At 39.3% G+C, this 26,376-nt stretch overlaps 1 protein-coding gene across 10 annotated transcripts in view; it reads right to left on the bottom strand.

Moving 5' to 3' along the window:
- Nucleotides 1–5,292: 5,292 nt before the first annotated feature.
- Nucleotides 5,293–26,376, bottom strand: part of SAP130 (Sin3A associated protein 130) — an 80,492-nt gene continuing 59,408 nt past the window's right edge. For all 10 annotated transcript variants that reach the window (XM_086718295.1, XM_086718299.1, XM_025934948.2 and 7 more), the window contains 6 exons: nucleotides 23,211–23,569; nucleotides 19,103–19,351; nucleotides 18,819–18,944; nucleotides 7,724–7,827; nucleotides 6,501–6,614; nucleotides 5,293–6,243 (listed from right to left, as the gene is read on the bottom strand). In XM_086718295.1, the coding sequence (XP_086574421.1) occupies nucleotides 6,085–6,243; nucleotides 6,501–6,614; nucleotides 7,724–7,827; nucleotides 18,819–18,944; nucleotides 19,103–19,351; nucleotides 23,211–23,569 (1,111 nt within the window). In that variant the 3' untranslated portion in view covers nucleotides 5,293–6,084. The remainder of the gene's footprint in view (nucleotides 6,244–6,500; nucleotides 6,615–7,723; nucleotides 7,828–18,818; nucleotides 18,945–19,102; nucleotides 19,352–23,210; nucleotides 23,570–26,376) is intronic.

The following is a 26,376-nucleotide window of genomic DNA, read 5'->3' as shown; positions in this document are numbered from 1 at the left end:
TTGAGAGACAGAGTGTGAGCAGGGGAGGGGGAGAAAGAGAGGGAGACACAGAATCCAAAGTAGGCTCTAGGCCCTGAGCTGTCAGCACAGAGCCCGACACTGGGCTTGAACTCATAAACTGTGAGATCATGAACTGAGCTGAAGTTGGATGCTTAACTGACTGAGCCACTCAGGTGCCTCTAAAAATGAAATCTTAAAACGACAAAAACAAAAACCCAAAAAACCCAAAAAGGACGTCTACAAAAAACTCCATGCCCACAAATTTACTAACTTAGATGAAATAATAAAATTCCTTGAAAGAAATAGCCAAAACTCACACAAGGAGAAATAGGCCTATATCTATTTTAAAAATTGAATCAATAACTGGTAATTTCCAAAAAACAAAGTACCAGATCCAGATGTTTTCACCGGTGAATCTGACCAAACATTTAAGGAAGAAATTATACCAATTCTCTACACTTCTCCCCAAAAAACAGAAGCAGAGAGAACACTTCCTAAATCCTTTTAGGACGTCAGCATCACCCTGACACTGATAAAGAGAAGTATAAAAAATAAATCATATGTTCTTTCATGAACATAGATGTAACTAAACGTCAGCAAGTTGAAACTAACAATGAATAAAAAGAACTATACATCATAACCAAGTGGAATTTATTCCAGGTATGCTGGTTTGATTGGCTGGTTCAGCAATTTAAAAAGTCAATTAATGTAATCTATTAAATCAACATGCTAAATAAACTCAAATGATTGTATCAGTGATGCAGGAAAACATATGACAAAACCCACCATCCATTCTATGATTGAAAACTCTCAGAAAACTAGAAACAAAGAACTTCCTCAACTTAATCAAGAACTTTTAGAAAAGCCCCTTCTCTCACATCGTACTTAATGGTGAGAAACTGGACACTTTATCCCTAAGATTGGAAACAAAGAAGGATACTCCCTCTTACCACTGTTTGTTGTTGTTGTTGTTTGTTTGTTTGTTTTGTTTTTTAATGGCAGAAGCCAATGCAGTCTTTTTTGGACCTCTTACCACTCTTATTCAACATCTTGCTGGAAGTCCTATCTACTGCAATATGACAGGAAAAAGAAAGAAAACTTATACAGATTGGGAAAGAAGAAATAAAACTGTATTTGTTTACAGATGGCACTGTTGATGTAGAAAGTCCCAAAAAGTTGGCAAAAGCACTTCTGTTAATATAGGAACACCACAGCATATAAGGTTAATAGTATATGGATGTTGGTTGCTTTCTTATACACTACTAGTGAACAATTAGAATTTGAAAACACAGTACCATTTATAATAGCATACACATAAAATGAAATACTTAAGTATAAATCTAATGAAATATGTACAAATGTATATGAGGAAAATTACAAAACTCTTATGAAAAAATAAAACACCTAACTAAATGGAGGTATCCGTATTTATGCACTAGAACATCCAACATTATTAGGATGCCAATTCTCTCCCAGTTGGATTATAGATTCCATGTAGTCCTAATCCAAATTCCAGCAGAGCATTCCATACATATTAACAGATTCTAGAATTTATATGAAAAGACAAAAGACCCAGAAGAGCTAACACAACAGTGAAGAACCAAGTTGGAGAACCGATAATGCTCAACTTCAGGACTATAAAGCGATGGTGATTAAGGGGTGCCTGGGTGGCTCAGTCAGTTAAGCGTCTGACTCGATTTTGGCTCAGGTCATGATCTCGTGGTTCATGAGTTCGAGCCCCACATTGGGGTCTGTACTGACAGCTCAGAGCCTGGAGCCTGCTTCGGATTCTGTGTCTCCCTCTCTCTCCGTTCCTCCCCTGCTCATGCTCTGTCTCTATCTGTATCTCAGAAATAAATTAATTAAAACATTTTAAAAAATATATAAAAATTTAAAAAAATTAAAAAAAAAAAAGCTATGGTGATTGAAACAGAGCAGTGCTGGTGGTGAGATGATACACAAGTACATCAGAAGAACAGAAGAGAGGGCCCAGAAATAGTGCCACACAAATACAGTCAAGTGATCTTTGACAAATGGAGCAAAGGTAATTTAATGGGGATGGTCTTTTCAACAAATGGTGCTGGGATTGGAAATACACAAGCACAAACATGTACACAGACCTTACCACTGTCACAAAAATTACCTCAAAATGGATCACAGACCTAAAATGTAAAACACAAAACTATAAAACTCCTATAACAAAATATTGGAGAAAAATCTAGATGACCTTGGGTTTGGCAGTCTTTAGATATAACCCCAAAGCATGATCCACACACACAAAAAGAAATTGATGTTGTACTTTATTAATATTGAAAACTTCTGCTCTTCTAAAGGCACTGTTAAGTAAATGGAAAGACATGCTGTAGATAGCAAGAAACTATTCGCAAAATGCATACCTTTCAGAAAAAGGACTGGTATCCTAAAAATACAGAGAACTCTTAAAACTCAATCTGAAAACAACCTAATTAACATATGGGCAAAGATCTGAACAGACACCTCATCAAAAATGGTATAAAGATGGCAAATGAGCATATGACAAGTGATTATCATGTCATTATGCATAAAGGCAGGAAACCACTATTTATCTATTAGAATGGCTAAAATCCAGAAGGCAACAACACTAAACATTGGAGAGGATGCCAAGCAACAAGAACTGTCACTGATGGCTGATGATAATGTAAAATGGGACAGTCACTTTAGAAGACAGTTTGGGAGTTTCTTACAAAAATAAACAGTTTTACCTCGTGAGCCAGCAATCACATTCTTCGTTTTTTTCCCAACTGATCTGAAAATTTATTTCCACACAAAACCTGTGTGCAAATGTTTATAGCAAGCAGCTTTATTCACAATGGTCAAAAACTAGAAGCAAGCAAGATGTCCTTCAATAGGGACATGAGTAAACTTGCATATTTACACAGCAGAATACCACTCAGCAGTAAAAAGGAATGATTTATGATATGTACAACAAATGGATGAATCTCAAAATAAGACGCAAATAAGCACATACTCTATGACTACATTTATATGAAGTTCAAGGACAGACAAAACTAATCTGTGATAATGTACAGATGAGCTGTTTACCTTGGTGAGGGGCAGAGGTGTGTTGGCTACAAAGGGGTCATCTTTCTGGGGTTATGGTGATGTCACACATACCTGTATTCAGATGTTAGCTAAACGTTTATGTATTTGTCAAAATGCATAAAACTATAAAGCTAAGATTTGGGTGTTTTACTCCAGATAATTGTATCACAGTAACATTGGTTATTTGAAAAAGTCAAGATAGTGGCTGTTTGCGGGGAGGTAGAGGGTTGTGACTGGGATGGGGCAGTGGTGGGGCTTCTGAGGTGACCAACAGAGTTCTAGTTTTTACCCTGGGTGGTAATTTCAAAGTTGTTTTTTAAAAAAATTTATGAAGCTATACACTTGTTTCATGTAGTTTTCTTTATCTGTGTTGTATTTTACAATAAAAAAGTACCAAAAAATAATCCTTTCAAAAGGTGTCCATTTTTTCCCAGGTTGAGAATCTTTAAATAGCTTTAAAACTCTAAAATTGTGTGATTCTATATTATTACTGTGATAAAAACTACTGAAAATGAAAATAGTATAAGGCATATTTCTATTTAACGGGGTTTTGAAATATCTGCGTTAAAAATATATATATGAAAGATTTTCTAGACAAAGCAGATAGGTTAAAACTTTTTTTCCCCAGTTTTGTTTCTTTGATTTTCCAATGTAGAGAACAGGAGCCAAATCCAAGCCTTACCCCAAATATATTTCCAATTCTTTCTAATCTTTAAGTTTGTGAATGATAGTTTTCTGGAACGAAAGCCTGGTCTCTGGATTATCTCTTGCTTATAAACCCCTGGAAAGCAGAAGTACTTTAATATTAAAACATATGCCCATACAAAGAAATGTACAGAACAGTTGTATCTATAATATCAAAACCTGCTAACAACTCGAAAGTTACAGGTGAACGGATAAAACAACTTGTGAAACATCCATGCAGTGGAGAGCTTGGTACTCAGCAACAAAAAGCAATGACCTATAGAAACATGGATGAATTTCAGGATAAATTTCCATTATGCTGAGTAAAGCAAGCAGACGCCCTCCCTCGAAAAAGAATATATTGTATGATTTCACTCATATACAATTCCAGAAAATACAAACGAATCCAGTGACAAGAGGGCAGACTCGTGTTTGTCTGAAGATAGGGAGGCAGGTAGGGGTGAGACGGAAGAAATCAGAGGCATGAGGAGAAACTACTGGGTCTGATAGATATGACCTTGACTGTGGGGATGGTGAAATGGGCAAATACACGTGACAAGACTCATCCCCCTGCCTCTCCCAACTTCTGACAGTATAAGGCAAGGAAGTACTGAAAACACTATTGTTCTAACCTGCATTGACAAGCTCCTTTGACCAGGGTTAAGTTTTGTTTAAAGTGAGGTGACAATACTTTTAGACAGAACAGGTCTGCAATGCAGGATCCCAAGTACGTGAATCACAGCCAGCACACCACATGAAACCATGGGGGCAACGTGTGCACAGAAGAGAAACTGAGGCAAAGGAACATTCTTCCAGCACTGGTGTCTAGCAAGCAACCAATAATACCTTTTAAAGTTGGCTCCATACCTCTAGTGGAATAGCCTTGATTATTCTGAGGGCTTCTTGGCCTAGGCTACCCAGGCCTATGTGGCCTAACCAGAAGCCTGCTTTGTTTCTTCTCCAGTGCCATAGCAGATGGGAGCTTACCGTTCCAACCGGAGGAAGCTTGTTGCAGGTGAGGCAGAGTGTTAGTCCCAAAGACCAGGGCAGAACTGGCACAGACTCCCCATCTTAAATCTATTTGGGTCGGGGCAAAGAGGTGAGCTTCAGGCCCAAGTTGGCAACCCATGTCCTAAGGAAGAACATCCAACTGGAAGGGACAGAGGTGGCGGCTGGTGCTCAAAGGAAGCAGGCCTAGCCACTACACCACTCAGGTGGCTCGGAGGAAGCAAGAGCAAACGTGTGAAGAAAATCCACCATCGTTGGCAGCCCCACCCCCACTCCTGCAGCCTCAGTCCTGTAATTTGACCAATTTGTGCCTGCAATGGGACAAAATACAGTCTTGTATTTATGATAACCAAGAGCCATTGTGACCTCTTCAAAACACCAGGATAAGCGGAACTCACTCATACAGAAGAACAAAACTTTAGCAGAGTCAACTCTCAACAATGTGTGAGAAATTACGGTAGGATACACACATGGTGGACAGCACAGCCCTGATTCACTTGATAAAAAGATGCAAACTGCTCATGTACAAAAACCTCTTTGAGTCCTTTATTAACATTGGGAGATGTGCGGTACATACAGTCAACAGCATCACACCAGCTACGCGAAGTACAGATAACTGAGAATGTACTTCAGAACAAGGATCTCAGAGCAACTTCAGATGTTGCTTGCTCGGAACCTCCACAAAAACCCAACTCTGACACACGCAGGACAGACAATATAACAATTTCACTTTGAAATGGTTCTTAAAAAAATGACAAGAATTAATAGTTCAAACCCTTTAGAGTGTGAGATGTGGCAAGTCTCTTGGTGCCATATGACACTGCTGTAAAAGGCCAGCTCAGGCATTTGAAGGTCAGACAGATAAGAACTGGCTGGGCTGAGGGGAAGAGGTTTGATTTTTCAGTGTAGAGAGATAACAGATGGTCCAAGTGGATACTTTCAGTCCAGGCTCAGTATGGGTCCTGCAGGAATCCGTCAGATAAATACAACTTATAAACCAGAAGGCTGAAAACTGCCAGCCACTCATTTGTGTCACTGATTCTCACTGGCAAACACCGATGCATCAGGAGTCGTTTGTGACACAGCGAGTTTAAGAGGGATATGCCTGAAAGAGAGAATGGAGTTCACTGCATCAGAACAGCTCTGATCCGTTTGTGCCATTGGGTACCATGGGTCCCTCCGCTTTCTTGTGTGAATTAAGGAACACTTTCTTTTTTTCAATGTTCCATTTTGAAAAGAACCAAAACCCTCCCCCCACCCGCACCATCATTCTTCATAAATTCTGTTTCCAAAGTCCTGATTCTTCTGGGTCTAGACTTTCTCCTTTCGCTTCAATTTTGACACCTTCTTGACAGTCCCATTCTTGTTTAGAAGCTTCAGGACACGGTCTTTATGATCTAAAACCTTAAGCATGGAGTCTCTGGCCTCACTGATCTGGTCCATCACAAGTTTACACCGCTGCATATTTCCCTGCAACAGAAGACATCATCACCAATCAGTAATCAGGAGACCACCAGGCTTTTAAATAACTTCACCTTTGGACTGAGGCCATTCTGAGGCTGTCATATAAAAAAATGTTTTAGTCTTTCTTGGTATTGCAGGTTGAAGTAAACAGTAGGTTTTTACTAAATAAGTTAGTGAAAGAGGTAGGGAAATGGGAGAAGTAAGACCATTACGTAGGGATAACCCCTTAAACTGGATGGTCAGAGGGAAGGGCTCAATCAAACCTGTATCAGTTCGTTTATTCGGTGCAGATCATCATCAGTGGCCGCCTTTTTCTTTGGGATAATCCCTTCCTGTAGGTTGGTGAGTCTTTCATAAACATCATGCTCCAGATTTGTCTGCAACACACAAGAGGAAGGGCATCATGACCTCAGAGGTACTTTTCCTGAGTAACGTCAGGCAGATGCACCCACCTTGAATCACTTTCTGTAAACTGGTGTGAGAACTGTGTGGGTGATAGGATCCTTTCTCCCGAGGACTAGGGCGCTAACGTAGAGCAAGGGAAACTGTTCAACAACGATTAACAGAACACTGCGTCACAGAGTCCATCTTCAAGGATAACTTTTAAATACTGCCCTGAATTCACAACTGCTCTAAAAAAAAAGTCTGAAGGTTTCAGAGAATATGCTTTTCTAAAGTACAAAAAGTAGCCATGGCACTACTTTATTTTTAGATACTCATAATAGACCATGTTCTTCACATCAGTGCTACTCCAAAGATGGAAAACTTCATGAGGTTGTTTTGACTGGTGCCCCTTCACCTTCTTGGTGAAGGACTCCCACCCTAGGGTGATGGAAACGGACACGTAACACCAGCCAACAGTGGACACACATGAGATCAACAGCAGTTTACTAGTCGATATACTCACAGCCCAGGGGAGGAGGACACCACACACCATGCAGGGCCACGCAGGGGCTGCACTCAGGAACAGAGTGAACAAGCAGTGGCTGTAGGAGGCAGGCTTTGTAGTATTAAGAGGGAGAGGTGTCCCCTAGTTCCCATGGGAGGATGGGACAGCTTATTTGAACAATATTGCAAACTGGCAGGGAAATAAATCCCACTAATCAGGAAGAGGTGGGAGCTGAGCCTGGTTCCCGTGATAAGGAGCACTGTGGGCAGCAAGGGTTTACAGTCAGGCCACTTGAGGCTCTCTGTTTCAGATTCATGGCAACACAAAATACTGAAGCTTAACTGTGGGTCTTACACCCACAGTTGTTCAATGTATTTTGGTTCCGGGCATCAGACTAAGATATGTTTGAACTGTATCTCTGGGATAGATATAATAATTATAATATTACGTATTAGACATAAAAACTCTGCCATCACCCAGATGGAAATATGGAAATGCTTCAGAATTACTCAAAAGGAAACACTATGAATACGGATGCCTCTGGCACCTGTTCCTCATGTCAGTAGGACATAACAACTTTACTAGAACTCCACCTACCAGCTGTAGCAACTGAGCGGCACAGAGGTGAACTTTCCAGCCTTGAGCACGACAGGACACCCCTTTCTGGTTAGCTATTTCCTGCAGCATAGCTTTCTTCTCTTCTGGAGCCATAAAAAAATAAAAAGTGTATTTCAATTTTTATAAAGCTAAAAGAATTCGGGTTCAAGCTGCTGAGGTGCTACTATGTTATCAAGAATGTCTTCACTTAAATATCTTTATTTAAATAACTCCTTTGCATTGAAGTCATTAGGAATAGAGGTCACAACATGAATCAAAGTTTCTCCTTTTGTTCATCCCCGAAGAATGCCATAATGACGTACTCTGCTAATCTAGAGAGTTCAAAAGAGAGCAAATTATGTTTTAATCTCTTAAAGGAAGGGAACTGGTCTGTGGTTGCTTAGAGCCCTTGCTCATGTGTGATGCTTCCAAGCCTGTGGAGAACTGGGCATGAAGTTTTAGAAGAGTTTTGCTGTTATCTAGATGTTGGAGAAATGAAAGGAATCAAGTTTGTATAACATTTCACATTTGGATAGAAAAGTCCAGTAACCAGAACTGTAGTAAAATAAATATGAAACGTATCATCTGGACTGGGGAGGGATAAACTAGGATAGAGGGGTACTTGTCAAAGGTGAGTTTAGCTGTGTATGTGAATTTTTAATTACTGTTTAGCTATAACTTAAAATGTATTTACAGATTAACAGATCATTAAAAATTATTTTAAAATATTTTTAAAATTTTACTTTATTATTTAAAAAAATATTCTTGAAAAGACTGTCTATGTATTTGTCAAAACCCACAAAATGTAGAACACCAATACTAAGCCTTAATGTAAGTGATGAACTTTAGGTGATATTGATGTGTTCATGTATGTTCATCAAACACACCAAATCTACCATTGTGGTGGGGATGTTGATAGTGCGGGAGGCTATGCATGTGTGGAGCTGAGGGTACATGGGAATCCCCGTACCTTCCATTCAATTTTGTTGTGAACCTAAAACTGCTTTAAGAAGTTTATCAATTAACCAACCCCCCCCCCCCCCCCCATGGCACCTGAGTGGCTCAGTGGGTTAAGCATTCAACTTTTGCTCATGATCTTGCGGTTCACAAGTTCGAGCCCGGCATTGGGCTCTGTGCTGATGGCTCAGAGCCTGGAGCCTTCTTTGGATTCTCTGTCTCCCTCTTTCTCTGTCCCTTCCCCACTTGTACTCTGTCTCTTTCAAAAATAAACCTTAAAAAAAAAAAAAACCTACCTAGTAGGTAAATATTAGCGTGCATATGATTTAAAGACTTTTTAAACTTTTGAGGCAATTGGAGATTCACATGAAGTTGTAAGAAATAACACAGAGATCCTAAGTACTCTACCTGGTTTCCCCCAGTGGTAACATCTTGTAAAACCACAGTACAATGCCACAACCATGATGATGATGCAGCCTATTTAGATTTCACCAGTACTTGGTGTACTGTACTTGGGTATTTCATTTTAGACATTAAAAAAAACTCTTTACTTTGAAATAATGATGGACTCAGAGGAAACTGCAAAGATGGTACAGGGATACATCTGATAAGAAACTTGTATGTAGAACATACGAAAAATTCTTACAACTCCATAATACAGAGATAAATCGTGTAAAAAGTCAAAGGATCCAAACAGACATTTCTCCGAAAAAAATATACAAATGGCCAATAAGTACGTTCTAGTTTCTGGCTATTCCAACAAAAGTTGCTATGAACAGCTGTGCAGATTTTTGTGTGGACACAGGTTTTCACTTTTCTGGGTAAATGCCCAGGAGTGTAAGGTCATATGGTAAGTGTATGTTCTGGTTTTTATGACACTGGCAAATTGCCTTCCTGAGCAGCTAGCTGGGCAAAGTGTGCAAGACAACTGACTTGTGGAATGACAGTGCACCACTGATCTCTCCAGTGAAAGAGAAAATTTTAGTAACTATTTAAACCTCTGGGAAGGCACATTAAGGGAAAACAGAAATGCAACTCTACTCATGCAACATACATTTAAGCACATCTGCGGTAAGAACAGAGAGTCCATGGTATCTGAATCAAGACCATTTCTCTGTTTCTCTCCCAGCTCAGTGAGGTGGATACCCCATGTGGACTGCAGCAGCCCAGAACATGGGGTTCCCTTCCCTCCAGCTGCCAGGTGAAAGGCGATCTTCCCAGGAGAAGCAGGTCATCAGGATTTCCCATCCTGACCCCTGCTACCTGCTGCTGAGGCTAAGTACTAGGTGTGTACAACTGAGATGCAGGGGTTCTCTTCTGTTCAATCCCTAGTCCAGAATGGAGACTGTACCCAAGGCAAGTGTGCTAAGAACACTGGGGCCCTGGGAACCCTTTTCCCGCTTTTTGAAGTGATGGTTTTATGCTAGGAGAAGCAAGCCAAGAGGACCCCAGGCTGCTCACTCCTCTTCCCCTCCACTGGATGCTCACCTCCTAGAGAAGGTTGCTCACCTTCAGAGAGAAGGTTGCCATTGTCCCCACCCCACCTCCAGAGTCCTTGCTCAGAGATTCTACCTGGGGCAGGGGGTGGGGAATTGGCCATAAAACAGGTAGTTTCTAATCTTTTTCCAAAGCAACAGGCTCCATGTGCCACAGACTATGAAGCTGAAACCTAAAGGCACTCCTAGGAACAGTGGGTTCCCATAGCATAGGAATAAATGTTATGGAGGTGTCTCAGTGGTTTAGTCTGTTAAGCATCTGACTCTTGGTTTCTGCTCAGGTCTCATGATCTCATGCTTTGTGGGTTCTGTGCTGGCAGTGTGAAGCATGCTTAGGATTCCCTCTCTCTCTTTCTCTCTGACCTTCCCCACTCACACTCTTTCAAAATAAACAAACAAACAAACAAACAAACAAACAAACAAACACATTTTATGGTCATTTTCCATTCTAGGACCTAATGAAAATATTATGTCTCCTTAGACAGCTCTTGGCTTGACAGTTTCTCAGACTGTCCTTGATTCTGATGACCTTGACAGTTTTGAAGGGTACTGGTAAAGGAATTTTGAAAGATGCCTTTCTATGTGGATCTGTCTGATGTTTCTCAGGATTAGAATGCAGTTATGAGAGGAGATACAGAGGGGAAGTGACAACGCCATCAAAAACTATGAGGGGTACACACTCCAGTATAATTAACATACAGTTGTATTAGTATTAGGTGTACAATATAGTGATTCAACAATTCTATACATTTCTCAATGCTCATCAGAAGTGTACTCTTTTTTTTTTTTTTAACGTTTATTTATTTCTGAGACAGAGCATGAGTGGGGGAGGGGCAGAGAGAGAGGGAGACACAGAATCTGAAGCAGGCTCCAGGCTCTGAGCTATCAGCACACAGCCCTACGCGAGGCTTGAACTCACAGACCATGAGATCATGACCTGAGCTGAGGTCGGATGTTTAACCGACTGAGCCACCCAGGCAGCCCAGAAGTGTACTCTTAATCCCCTGTACCTACTTCATCCATCCCTCCTCCCCAACTTCCCTCTAGTAACAATCTGTTTCATCAGTTTGTTCTAGAATTATAATTAAGAGTCTGTTTCTTGGTTTGTCTCTTTCTTTGTTATTGTTTTTTTTAACATTTATTTATTTTTGAGAGTGAGAGAGACAGAGCATGAATGGGGGAGGGGCAGAGAGAGAGGGAGACACAGAATCTGAAGCAGGCTCCAGGCTCTGAGCTGTCAGCGCAGAGCCCGATGTGGGGCTTGAACTCACGAACTGTGAGATCATGACCTGAGCTGAAGTCAGATGCTTAACCGACTGAGCCACTCGGGCGCCCCTGTTTTGTTTTTTTAAATTCCACATGAGTGAAATCATATGGCACTTGTCTTAGCATTATACCCTCTAGATTCATCCATGTTGTTACAAATGGCAAGCTTTCAATCATTTTTATGGCTGAGTAATATTCCCTTGGGTATATATATCACATCTTTATCCATTCCTTTATCAATGGACACCTTGGTTGCTTCCATAATTCAGCTATTGTAAATAATGCTGCAATAAATATAGGAGTTCATAAATCTTCTCAAATTAGTGTTTTCATACTCTTTGGGTAAATACCCAATAGTGGAATTACATGATATGATAATTCTTACTTCTAATTTTTTTTAATGTTTATTTTTGAGAGAGACAGAGTATGTGTGGAGGAGGGGCAGAGAGAGAGGGAGACACAGAATCCAAAGCAGGCTCCAGGCTCTAAGCTGTCAGCACAGAGCCCAACACGGGGCACAAACTCTGGAACTATGAGATCATGACCTGAGATGAAGTCAGATGCCTAACTGACTGAGCCACCCAGACGCCCTATTTCTAATTAAAAAAAAAAAAAAAAAAAGGTTTATATATTTTTGAGAGAGCGGGAGAGCGAGCGAGTGTGTGTGAACAGGGGAAGGGCAGAGAGAAAGAGGGAGACAGATAATCTCAAGCAGGCTCTGCACCATCAGTGCAGGGCCCGAACCCACAAACCATGAGATCATGAGACTTGAGCTGAAATCAAGAGTCAGTGGCTCAACCGACTGAGCCACCCAGGCGCCCTTCTATTTTTAATTTTTTAAGGAACCTCTATACTATTTTCCACAATGGCTACACCAGTTTGCTTTCCCAACAACAGTGCACAAGGGTTGCTTTTTCTACACATTCTCCCCAACATTTGCTTCTTTTGTTTTTGATTTTAGCCATTCTGACAGGTGTGAGGTGTGGTAGCTCACTGTGGTTTTGACTTGCATTTCCCTGGTGATGAGAGATGTTGAGCATCTTGTCATGTGTCTGCTGGCCACCTGGATGTCTTCTTTGGAGAAATGTCTGTTCATGTTTTCTGCTCATTTGTTGCTTAGATTATTTAGGTGTTTTTGGTGTTGAGTTATAAAAGCTTTTAACCTTTTATCAGATAGGTCATTTGCAAATATCTTCTACCATCCAGTACACGGTCTTTTAGTTTTGTTGTTTCCTTCACTGTGCAGATTTTTATTTTGATAGGGTCCCATAGTTTATTTTTGATTTTGCTTCTCTTGCCTCAGGAGACCTATCTAGAAAAATGTTGCTATGGCCCATGTCAGAGAAATTACTGCTTGTGTTCTCCTCTAGGATTTTTATGATCTCACATTTAGATCCTTAATCAATTTTGAGTTTATTTTTGTGTATGGTGTTAAGAAAGTGGCTCAGTTTCATTCCTTTTTAAAAAATTTTTTAAAAAATGTTTATTTATTTTTGAGAGAGAGAGAGAGACACAGTGAGTAGGGGAGGGACAGAGGGAGGGAGATACAGAATCTGAAGCAGGTTCCAGGCTCTGAGTTGTCAGCACAGAGTCTGACATGGGGCTTGAACTCCTGAACCATGAGATCATGACCTAAGCCAACGTCAGACACTTACTGACTGAGCCACCCAGGTGCTCCAACAGTTTCATTCTTTTGCATGCAGATGTCCAGTTTTCCCAACATCATTTGTTGAATGGACTGTCTTTTTCCCATTGGATAGTCTTGCTTCCTTTGTCAAAGACTAATTGACCATATAATTATGGACTTATGTCTGGGCTATTTTTTTCCCATTAATCTAGGTTTCTATTTTTGTGCCAGTACCATACTGTTTCGATTACTATAGCTTTGTATTCTATCTTGAAATCTGGAATTGTGGCACCTCTAGTTTTTCTTTTCCAAGACAGCATTGGGTATTCAGGGTCTTTTGCGATTCCATACAAATTTCAGAATTATTTGTTATAGTTGTGAAAAATGCTGTTTTATTTTGATAGATATTGCATTAAATCTGTAGACTGCCCTGGGTAGTAATGGCATTTTAACAATACTTGTTCTTCCAATCCATAAGTATCTTTCCATTTTTGTCATATTCAATTTCTCTTATTAATGTTTTATAGTTTTCAGAGTACAGGTCTTTCACCTCCTCGTTTAAGTTTATTCCTAGGTATTTTACTATTTTTGGTACACCAGTAAATGGAACTGTTTTCTTAATTTTTCTTTCTGGTATTTCATTAATAGTACATAGAAATGCAACAGATTTCTGTATAATTATTTTGTAACCTGAAAACTCACTGAATTCATTTGTTAGTTCTAATAGTTTTTTGGTGGAGTCTTTTGGGTTTTCTCTATATATGTCATCTGCAATTAGTGAAATTTTTCCTTCTTCCTTCCCAATTTGGATGCCTTTTGTTTCTTTTTCTTGTCTGACTGCTGTGGCTAGAACTGCCAGTTATATGTTAAATAAAAGTGGTGAGAGTGGACATCCTTGTCTTGTTCCTGTTCTTAGGGGAAAAACTCAGTTTTTACCACTGACTGTGATGTTAGCTATAGGTTTTTCATATATGGCCTTTATTATGTTGAGATATGTTCCCTCTAAACTTACTTTGTTGGAAGGTTTTATGATGAATGGAGGTTGCATTTTGCCAAATGCTTTTTCTACATCTATTAAAATATTCACATGGTTCTTATTCTTTCTTTTATTAAGGTGATGTATCACATTGATTGATTTGTAAATAATGAACCACCCTTGCAAGCCAGGAATAAATCTCACTTGATTATGGTGAAAGACTTTTTAAAATATATTGTTGGATTTGGCTTGTTAGTATTTTGTTGAAGATTTTTGCATCTATGTTCATCAGAGATACTGGCCTATCCTTTTTTTTTTGTGGTGTCTTTATCTGATTTTGGTATCAGGGTAATGCTGGCTTCATAGAATGAATTTGGAAGTTTTCTTCCCTCTTCTATTTTCTGGGATAGGTTGAGAATAGGTATTAACTCTTCTTTAAATGTTTGGTAGAGGGTGCCTGGGCTGGCTCAGTCGGTAGGGCATGCAACTCTTGATCTCGGGGTTGTGAGTTCAAGTCCCACATTGAGCATGGAGTCTACTTAAAACTAAAAAAAGTTTTTAAATGTGAATGTTGAATAGAAGTCACCTGTGGAAGCATCTGGTCCTGGACTTTTGTTTGTTGGCAGTTTTTTGATTACTGATTCAATTTTATTGGTGGTAACCGGTCTGTTCAAATTTTCTATTTCTTCCTGACTCAGTTTTGGGAAGTTATAGGTTTCTAGGAATTTATCCACTTCTTCTATGTTGTCCAATTTGTTGGCACATAATTTTTCATAATATTCTCTTATACTCCTTTGTATTCTTATACTCCTGTGGTGTTGGGTTATTCTTTGTCCTGTTTCATTTGTTTTTGTTTATTCAAATCCTCTCTTTTGATGATTCTGGCTAAAGGTTTATTAATTTTGTTGATGTTTTCAAAGAACTAGCTACTGGTTTCATTAATCTGTTCTATGGTGGTTTTTTTTTTTTTTTTAAGCTTCTCATTTATTTCTGCTCTAATCTTTATTTCCTCCCTTGTACTGGTTTCAGGTTTTTCTTCTTTTTCTAGCTCCTTTAGGAGTAAGATTTACTTGAGATTTTTCTTGCTTCTTGAGGTTGGCCTGTATTACTATGAGATTCCCTCTTAGAACACCTTTTAATGCATTCCAAAGATTTTGGATTGTGTTTGTTTTCATTTTCATTTGTCTCCATGTATTTTTTGATTTCCTCTTTCATTTCTTAGTCGACCCATTCATTTTTTTAGTATTATGCTATTTAACCTCCATGTATTTATATTCTTTCCAGCTTTTTTCTTGTAGTTGATTTCTAGTTTCACAGCGCTGTGGTCAGAAGAGATACAGGGTATGACTTCAATCTTTTTTACTTTGTTGACACTTGTTTTGTGGCCCAACATGTGATCTGTTTTGAAGAATGTTCCATGTACACTTGAAAACAATGTGTATTGTGCTGTTTTGAGATGGAATGTTCTGAATGTATCTGTTAGATCCACCTGGTCCAATGTGTCATTCAAAGCCACTGTTTCCTTGTTGATTTTCTGTTTGCACGATCCACTGATGTAAGTGGGATGAAGTCCCCTACTATTATTGTATTACTATTGACTATTTCCTTTATGTTTGTTATTAGCTGCTGTATGTATTTGTGTGCTCCCATGCAGGGTACACAAATATTTACAACTGTTATATCTTCTTATTGGATTGTTCCCTTTTATGATTATATAGTGTCCTTCTTTGTCTCTTTGTTTTAAAGTTGTTTTTGTCCAATATAAGCATTGCTACTCCGGCTTTCTTTTCACTTCCATCTGCATGATCAATGCCTTTTCAACTCTTCACTTTCAATCTGCATGTGTCTTTAGGTCTGAAATAGGTCTTGCTTTTTAATCTATTCTGTCATCCTATGTCTTTTGGTTGGAGCATTTAGTTCATTTACATTCAAAGTCATTATGGACAGATATCTATTTGCCATTTTGTTACTTGTTCTATGGTGGTTTTTGTAGTTTTTCTCTGTTCCTTTTCTTCTCTTGCTCTCTTCTCTCATGGTTTGCTGGCTTTCTTCAGTGATATACTTGGATTCCTATATTTGTTGCATATCTACTACTAGTTGTTGACTTGTGGTTATCATCAGTTTTATATGTAACATCTAATGCATACAGCAGTCTACACTGACAGTCACTTATGTTTGAACAGAAGAGTGCATACTATTAGCATGATGCGTCATTATTCATGTTGACCTTGAACACCTGACTGAGGTGGTGTTTGTAGGGTGTGTCCACTGTAAAGTTACTCTTTTCCCCACCAAAGTACACTTTGTAAGAAAGTCTCTATGTGCAGATCCCACTTAAAGACTGGAAATTTCTGTCCCCTTGAACATCTTTTTGTGCATGCCATCCGTGTTATCCTCTTTGGTGAAGTGTCTCTTCATGCCTTTGTCAATTTTCTAATTGGATTATTGTTTTTATTTACTGTTAAGTATTGAAAGTTCCTAATACATATATTCTAGGTATGAACCCTTTATCAGATATGTGGTTTGCTAGTATTTTCTCCTGGTCTATAGTTTATCTTTTTATCCTGACAGAGTCTTTCAGTGATAAGAAGTTTTTATTAAGTCCAATTTATTTTCCTTTCCTTTTGTGGACAGTGTTTTTGGTGTCGTGTCTAGGAGCTGTTCACCATGCCCTAGGTCCTGAAGACTTTATCCTAGGTTTTCTTCTAAAAGTTTTATAGTTTTACATTTAATATTTAAATCTATTATCCATTTTGAGTTAACTTTTGTTTAAGGTGTGAGGATTAAGTTGAGGCTATTTCTCTCTCTTTTTTTACACTTATGGATGTCCACCACCATTAAAAATAAGAAGATTCTCCTTCCTCCACTTAATTATTTTTCCATTTGGTCAAAAATCAGTTGAGCATATTTGTGTGGGTCTATTTCTACATTTTCTATTCCATTCCAGGCACTTACATGTATATTCCTCTGCAAATACCACCCTGTTTAAACTACTATAGATAAACTATATGCTTTAATAGCAGAAAAAACGATTTCTCTTATTTTTCAAGATTATTTTAGCTATTATACTTTTTATACCTTTCATGTAAAGTTGAGAATAAGATTTACTATGTCTACAAAAATCTTTCTGTGAGTCTGTTAGGAACTGTATCAAACAAACCTACTGATCTAGGGAAAACTGACATCTTATGTTGAGTTTCAAATCCATGAATGTTGCATGTCTCTTCATTTATTCAGATCATTTTTGTTTAATATTTATTTTTGGGAGAGGGCAAGTGGGGGAGGAGCAGAGAGAGGGGGCCAAAGGATCGAAAGTGGGCTCTGCGCTGAAAGGCTGACAGCAGCGAGCCCAATGTGGGGCTCAAACTCACAAACCACAGATACTCAGATCTCTTTAGTCAGCATTTCATAGTTATTAGCAAACATGTATGTTTTGCTAGATTTATACGAAAATTACAATTTTAGTATAAAATTGTATCTAAAATTACAATTGATTTGTGTGTTGACATTGTATTCTGCGACCTTGCTGAACTCATTTACTACTTCCAGGAGTTTTTTTTATGGAATCCTTGAGATTTTCTATGTAGACAATGATGTCACTTGCAAACAGAGATAGTTTTATTTATTCTTTTCCAACCCATATAGTCTTTTTATCTCTTCCTTGACTTATGGCGTGTCTAGAACTTCCACTACTAATCGTGAGTTTGTTTCCTGTGTTGCTTATTGTTCTGTTTTTTTTTTCTTCTTCCTGTGAATTACCTGACCAATTTTCAATATTCCATCTTGATTTATTTATATGAACATGATTTTAAAGCTTGGGCAAAGTAGATCAATAAAGTTTAATAGTCAAGAGACCATCTGGATCAACACTTTCAGTGGTCAGATTACCTTTCCTGAGATAAATTTTTGCACAGCGAGTCCCAGGCAGTAGTAACAATCCTTCTGTATGGCATAAATGTTATCAGGCTACACTTTACAATATTTTCCTGCTATGACATGGAACTCCTGTGCCGTGAAGAGATGTTTATTACTGGGCCACTCCCTGCTTCCACCAAAGGCCACCACTCTCTGGTATCTGGAAATTGAGCCTCTTTCCAGACCTCAAAGTCCACTCATAAGAACTGCTGGACATGCAGCCACCTCTAGAGTTCCCTTCAGAGACTGAACTATCAGAAGCTTTACCCCTGCTCGCAGACATTATAGTCCATACCATCTGATTCATCTTGAGGATTCAAGGAAACCATCAGAGATGTTTCCAAGTAGAATTTATTTGAGGGAAGGGGAAATGTGATCAATTCTCTGAAAACTTACACTTCTCTGTGCCATGATTATACCAGAGATTAATGATACTTTTAAAGTCTACCGTCTCGTAGAAATATTTGCAGATATTTGCAAGTACTATCGGCTATTTTTACTATATGTGGGTTTATGAAAATGTAATTCTCAAGTACAACCACAACAAAACGTTTACTGAAGGCTTGCCCGAGACCATTTCAGGAGCTTCACATGTTAAACAAAAGGTGTTTTGGAAAATAAACTTCCTGGGGCTTCCAATGTATCTCTCAGCATCCTAGGGACTAATGTGGACTATGTCCAATAACAATAAAGCTTTTCCGTAACTACCCTGGGGGCTAAGGAGGTCACTGTGTCACCCCCTGGGTTTTCTGGAAACTAGAAAACTGTAATTCTGTCTTTCTACTCTACTATGATTACCATACAGTCAAGTGAGACCAATTTCATGCATTCACAATGGATGTTTCTGGGGAAACTAACCTTTGACCCGGACATCACTGTACCGCTGAAAGTGGTGGTAAGCAGCTTTCCAAGGGTTCCGATAGTGACGGAGCAAAGTAATGGGAGGTCTCGGACGCACTGGGACATACCTCACACCTTCTTCATCTATTCAGAAGAAAAGAAAAGGAAGACATTAAATAACTTATTATATATTGTCAAGAATCCTCAAGATGTAACTTTAAGAAGGATTATGGGAACAGCCTCGGGGATGGACTTAAGTGGGAAAGCTTCACGTGACAATAGCTAGCCCAAGTGACCATTACCAATATACTCCTTGGGCGGAGACTTGCGCTTCTCAGCCTTCACCAAAAGACTCTTGGCAGTGGACTTCTCATCGTCAGTGCTGTTCGTCTCCATCATATCCCCTTCTTCTGTAGAAATCACGTGCTGTTGCTTTCGAGGCTTTTTCCTTGGAGAGGCACCAGGTGGTAGGTCACTTGTAGGCATGGACAGGTTGTTAGCCAGCAATGCGAGAGATGGAGACACAGTGCTGGTAGCCAGGGGGGGAACTGCTGTCATAGGAAAAAGAGCACATACATGTGTGAGAGAACCCACGCATTATGGGTAGCTTCACTGGATTTGCAACCAATGAGAATGGCTAAGACAGAAAAGAGAAGTAACATTTACTGAATCTTCCTATGTGGCTGGTAGTGTGCTAAGCACCCTACTTGTGGCAGAGGGTGCCGACTGCTCCCTAATACATCATGATTTCACCATCCTTAAATGAGGACCCTTACACCTGTAAACGGGCACTCTGCCACTCAGCTGAAAGACTATTTACTAGCCTCCTTTATAGATGGGTGTGGCCATATGAAATGAAAACAGAAGTGTTTTGTAGCATTTTTTATAAGTGTCCTTAAATGAAGGTGTGACCTTCTACTCCTTGTCTTCTGTCACCCTGGAACTCAGATACGATAGCTGGAGTTCTAGCAGCTCTCTTGAATCTAAAGCATGAGTGTCAAACTAGGGGTGGTAGGACCTTGGATCTCTGATCCTATGGAGTCCAGTACTATCCCTGGACTGTCTGCTTGAACTGTCTCTGCTATGGAGGACACTAGGCATGTTCCTCAGGCCTGGAGTGCTCCTTTTCCAGATATCCGAACAGCTGGCACTTCATCTTTTTAATGCCTCTATTCAAAGATGACTTCCTCAGTGAGGTCCTCCCTTTAAAACTCTTCTTAAATTCATAGCTCCGACTTTCCCTCACATAGCCACACCTCACTTTATTGTGCTTTGCAGATACTGTGCTTTTCGAAAATTGATGCTCTGTGGCAACCCTGTGTTAAGCAAGTCTACCAGCACCGTTTTCCCAATAGCATCTGCTTGCTTTGTGTCTGTGTCACATTTTGTTAACACTTTTTCATTATTATTGTATTTGTTATGGTGATCGTGATCAGTGATCATGACTCACTGAAAGCTCAGATGATGGTTAGCATTTGTTAGTAAAAAGGTATTTTTTTTTTTTCAACGTTTATTTATTTTTTGGGACAGAGAGAGACAGAGCATGAATGGGGGAGGGGCAGAGAGAGAGGGAGACACAGAAACAGAAACAGGCTCCAGGCTCTGAGCCATCAGCCCAGAGCCTGACGCGGGGCTCGAACTCACGGACCGTGAGATCGTGACCTGGCTGAAGTCGGACGCTTAACCGACTGAGCCACCCAGGCGCCCCAGTAAAAAGGTATTTTTTTTTTTTTAATTTTTTTTTTCAACGTTTTTTTATTTATTTTTGGGACAGAGAGAGACAGAGCATGAACGGGGGAGGGGCAGAGAGAGAGGGAGACACAGAATCGGAAACAGGCTCCAGGCTCCGAGCCATCAGCCCAGAGCCTGACGCGGGGCTCGAACTCACGGACCGCAAGATCGTGACCTGGCTGAAGTCGGACGCTTAACCGACTGCGCCACCCAGGCGCCCCAAAAAGGTATTTTTAAAAAAAAGTTTATTTTGAGAGAGAGAGAGAGAGAGAGAGAGAGAGAGAGAGAGAATGAGTGGGGGAAGGGCAACGGCAAAGAGATAGGGTGGACAGAGGATCCAAAGTGGGCTCCATGCTGACAGCAGAGAACCCCATGTGGGGCTCGAACTCACGAATGGTGAGATCATGACCTGAGCTGGATGCTTAAATGACTGAGCCGCCCATATGCCCCAGCAATAAAGTATTTTTAAATTAAGGTATGTATATTGTTTTTAAAGACATAATGCTATCACAGGGTGCCTGGATAGCTCAGTTGGTGAAGTGTCTGGCTCTTGATTTTGGGTTGGGTCATGATCTCATGGTTTCTGGGGATGGAGCCCCGTGTCAGGCTCTGCACTGACTCTGCCCCTCCCCTGCTTGTGAGTGCACGCTCCCTTAAATAAATAAACATTAAAAAAAAAAAGACCTAATGCTATTGCACACTTATTGTGTAAACATAACTTTTACATAAAATTCATTTGACTTGATTTACTGTGATATTCATTTTACTTTATTATTATTATTTTTTAAATGTTTATTTTTGAGAGACAGTCAGAGTACAAGTGGCGGAGGGGCAGAGAGGGAGACACAGAATCTGAAGCAGGCTCCAGGCTCTGAGCTGTCAGCACAGAGCCCGACACGGGGCTTGAACCTATGAACCTCGAGATCATGAGGTTGGACACTTAACCTACTGAGCCACCTACACGTCCTTTATTTTTTTAATCAAAAATAATTTTTTTAGCATTTATATCTTTGAGAGACCGTGCATGCAAGTAGGGGAGGGGCAGAGAGAGGGAGACAAAAGATTTGAAGCAGGCTCGGTGCTGTGAGCACAGAGCCTGATGTGGGGCTTGAATTCACAAACAGTGAGATCATAACCTGAACTGAAGTCAAGAGTCAACCACTCAACTGACTGAATTACCCAGGCGCTGTGATACTCACTTTACTGCAATACTTGCTTTATTGTGGTGGTCTGGATATGAACCCACAATTTCTCTGAGGTATGCCTGTATCTGTCATTGCTTTTCTTAACTGTTTCTCTCCCCTGCTAAAATGTAAGCTCCAAGAGGATGGAGATGTACTTGTTTTGTACAAGAATGTATCACAGTACCTCGTGTCAAGCCCTACAATTTGAGGCAGGATTACCATCAGTTTTCCAGTACAGAGAGGTAAGAGGAACTATTCAAATCAAGAGAGAACAGTAAAATGGAAAACATTTAATTTCCCATGCTGGGTTATCCACGGTGTCTTTCAATGGGAGTACTGAGGCTGAATGTGGGTAAGAGTAACATTTATTATATATATAAAATAATGGGTAAGAAGAATATTTCATGGCATACTAAATACAAATAAACAGCAGGTTTAATAACTGCAGACACAGCACAACCACACCCCTTACTGAACAAACAGCATGGGGGGATGGAGGCCTTTATGCCAAAATGCTAAGAGGGCAACGCCCGGTAACGGGAGTACAAAATGACTTGCCTTCCACCTGGGCTTTACCGGCATTTCGTAAATTCTGTACATGATATGTTATTTTTGCAGTCGGGGGAAGCAACGTTCCTCAATAAATTATTAACAAGTATACAAACAATCAGAAAACCTCCAAAGTGACCTGCATTTCACACACTGGAAGTTCAGAGTCAAGGAGAGGAGGGAAAGAAAGTAGCGAGTAATTTCAAGATTTAACTAATCACATGTAAGTTTATCAAGAGAGTATTTTCAACAACATAGATCTTACTTCACTGCATAATAAGGCAACACAAACTGGCAGGGAATAAACTGTTAGATAATTAGTCCTTGGCTTGATTTATCTTGACCCTTATTTTCTATCTTTAATTTTATTTTTTTATTTTATTTTATTTTTTTCTATTTTTATTTTTTTAATGCTATAAATGTTTGTATTAAGAAAAAAGTTCAAATAAACCTTATACCACAAGAAACTAGAAAAAAAAGGAAACTAATCTGAAATTTAGTAGAGGAAGGAGATAACAAAGAAAAATCTGAAAGAGATAAACAGTAACATTACTGAAAGTAATGATCAGTTTTTCCAAAATAAATAAATAAGTAACACTGGCAATGTGTTAACTACATTAAGAAAAAAAAAAGATAAGACTCAGACACCAAAATGAGAAATGGAAAAGAAAATACAACAGATAGCCACAGAAGCTCTAGTTCAGGATATTCTTGGAGAAATGTTAATCCTTTTCATGATTCTGTTGAAGAAAGAAAATTAGTGCTAAAAGGGAAGCAAAAATGGGTTGTTTTCAAAAGGAGCCTTGTTAGGCAGTCTTCTCTTTCTTAAAAGGAATGAAATGCAAACAGTGTACCCCAAGGGATCGGGCTCTGCAGCTGAGGGTCCCAGGAGTCCGGCCCAAGGAGTGTCACGTGCCAATGAAGAGTGCTCCGGGAATGAACCTACCAGAGACCGGCCTCATGATGTCCATTGGCTCCACTTCTTCTTTAACTTTTATCTCAGGTACTGGAGGGCCCAACACAGAGGAGAGATTGCCAGCCACAGCGGCTGATGGCGGAGGGGCAGCTGCGATGGTAGTGACAGGAGGAGTGACGGGGACCGCTCCGGGAATGGTTGAGAGGGCGACGGCTGGCTGTGATGGGGGGCTCGTGGCTGCGATCATGGTTGGGATGGTCGGTGGAGGCTGCTGAGCCGTGGGAGGGACTGCAATGGTGGGCTGGTCATTGCTTTGACTGGACACGGTCTCCATGGACACAGTGACTGGAGTGGTCATTGAAACGTGGATTTCTGACTTAGGCTTGGCACTGAAACACGAAAATGAAGATAATGTAGCAAACATCTCAGAGGATGGGTGTTTGTCCAGTTCTTTTTGTACAATGCACAGCACAACCCTAACTCTATTAGTTTGATTCTAGATATTGAACTTTAAGGTAAGTTTTAAAAATATCCCCACCTGGGCCCACCCTACCAAATTTTATAAGCAGTGATAAAATTAACTTAGAAAATAGTATTCACTTAAAGTCACATCATCAAAAGTCAAAGAACTTTTACTACATTAGTCTTTTTTCTCCCCCAATTCCTTAATGCACATGTGGCCTTACGAAGTTTTGTTTTGAAATCACAATCATACTCACTTTGTCTGTAGTTTCTTGTAAACCTATTTCTTATAGAAGAGGAAGCTCACACACATGGTAATGATTCAAAAGAATACAAATTGAAGATAATTTTCTTCCACTTCACATACCCAGCCCCTTACCCAGAGGCATCACAACTTTCCAGCTATTTTACCAGAATACTTCAGGCCTCTAAAGTAGCTATACATTTAATGTTTAAAACTGTTTATCTGAGGCGCCTGGGTGGCTCTGTTGGTTAAGTGTCCGACTTCGGCTCAGGTCATGATCTTGTGGTTCTCATGAGTTCGAGCCCCACAATGGGCTCTGTGCTGACAGCTTGGAGCCTGGAGCCTGCTTCAGATTCTGTGTCTCCCTCTCTCTATGCCCCTCCCCTGCTCATGCTCTGTCTCTCTTTCAAAAAATTAATAAACATTAAAAAAAAATTAGAAAAAAAACTATATATCCTATTTTTTTCAGTTTTATCAGAAGTAGTTCCTCATGTCATTACAAATTCTTCTTAAACATTATTTTTTAAAGTAAAAAAAATATTTTTAAAGACTTTATTTTTGAATAATCACTACACCCAGCATGGGGCTCGAACTCAGGATCAAGGATCACATGCTCTACCGACAGAGCTGGCCAGGTGTCCCAGTAAAATATTTCATTTAATAGCTGTAAAGGTTTACATACTAATGCTGAAAATTCAGGATATGAAAAGCAGTACTTTTCAAGGTATGAAAAGTACCCCCTCAAGTTCAAGGCCAAAAACAACTGGATTTCCATAGGCAAAAAATTCAACATCAAACCAAATCTCACACCATATACAAAACTGAATTCCACATGGATCATAAATCTGAGTTTAAAATGTAAAACTATAAAAGTTTTATAAAAATACAACTCCCTCCTCCCAGGATTTAGTCAAGAGTTCTTAGACATGATACCAAAAGTACACTCCAAAGAAAAAAATGATAAATTGAGTTTTAGCAAAGTAAAGGCTTTTGCCAAAAAAAAAGAAAATAAAATTAAGACTTTTGCTTTACTAAAGACCACTTTAAGAAGTAAAAGACAAGGCACAGACTGAAAAAAAAAAATATTTGTGAAACACATTATGTTGATTCCACTTACATGAGGTACCCAGAGTAGTCAAATTCACTGAAAAAAGAAAAGTACAACAGTGGCCCCTGTGGGCTGGGAGGAGGGAAAATGGAAGTGGCTGAATAATGGGCATAGGGAGTTGCAGTTCTGCATAGATCTGGAGAGGGCTGCCCGAGAGTGAGAATATGCTTAGCACCGATGAAATGTACACTTAAAAATGGTTAAGACAAACAAACCAAAACACATTACTATCTATGATAAAAGAATGATATTCACAATATATAAACAACTCTGTAAACTCAATACTGGGAAAACATACAGTCTCAATAGAAGACAATATGAATAAGGAACAAACTTATATGAATAAAGAACAAACACTAGAGAAAATATCCAGGAGGCAAACAGGCACATGAAAAGATGTTCAATACCATCAGTCATTAGAGTCGTGCAAATTAAAGTCTTGATGATATCCTACCACACCCCAATCAGACGGTGAAAATAAAACTTAAGATTTTATAATAGCAAGCACAGGAAAGGATGTAGAGCAACTTGATATCTCCTAGCACTAATAAATGAGGTTAGCAACGTTTTAGGATACAAGGATCTCACATGTTGCCGGTGGAAATTTGAAATGGTACAGCCAGTCTGCAAAACAGTTAGGAAGTTCCTTATAAAATGAAAAATACATGGACCATGTAACTTAGCAACTATACTCTTGGGATTTTTATCCCAGAGAAGTGAAAATATATGTCTACCAAGGAAGTTGTACCTGAATGTTCATAGCAGCTTTATTTCTAATAACCCCAAACCAGAACAATCCCAATGAACTTCAATAAGCAAACGGGTAAATAAGCATACAGGTATACCCATGTGATGTAACATTACTCACCCTAAAAAGAAGAAATTACTGATACATAGTACAATTTGGATGGATCTCAAAAGTACAACATTTGGTGAAAAAATAAGCCAGCATCATTAGGTATGAAAAAATATATATATTACATATATAGAGTATATATTTAATTTGAGATTCCATTTACATAAAACTCTCAAAATGAAAAAATTCTGGTGGGGCACAGCTAAGTGGCAAGGTATTATTAGGTTTGCGGGAAAGGTATGACTGTGAATAAGGGAATATCTTTGTGGCAACAAAAGAGGTTCACAATCTGATCATGATAATGGTTATATAAATTTATTCATGGATGAGATTTCAAATATACACCAAAGGGGGGAAAAAACTAGTGACATTTTAACAAGGTCTGTAGTTGGTCAATAGCATTGTACTAATGCCAATTTTTTCACTTTGAAAAAATACGAGGGTTATGTAAGACGTAATCATTGGGGGAAGCTGGGTAAGGGTACATGGGAACTTTCTGCACTATTTTATAACTTTTTGTGAGTCT

The sequence above is a fragment of the Puma concolor genome, chromosome C1 (assembly GCF_028749965.1).
Source record: "Puma concolor isolate L17-30 chromosome C1, mPumCon1.1.hap2, whole genome shotgun sequence".
Lineage (NCBI taxonomy): Eukaryota > Metazoa > Chordata > Mammalia > Carnivora > Felidae > Puma > Puma concolor.
The sequence above is the reverse complement of the archived record's forward strand: the minus strand, read 5'-3'. Positions and strand labels throughout refer to the sequence as shown.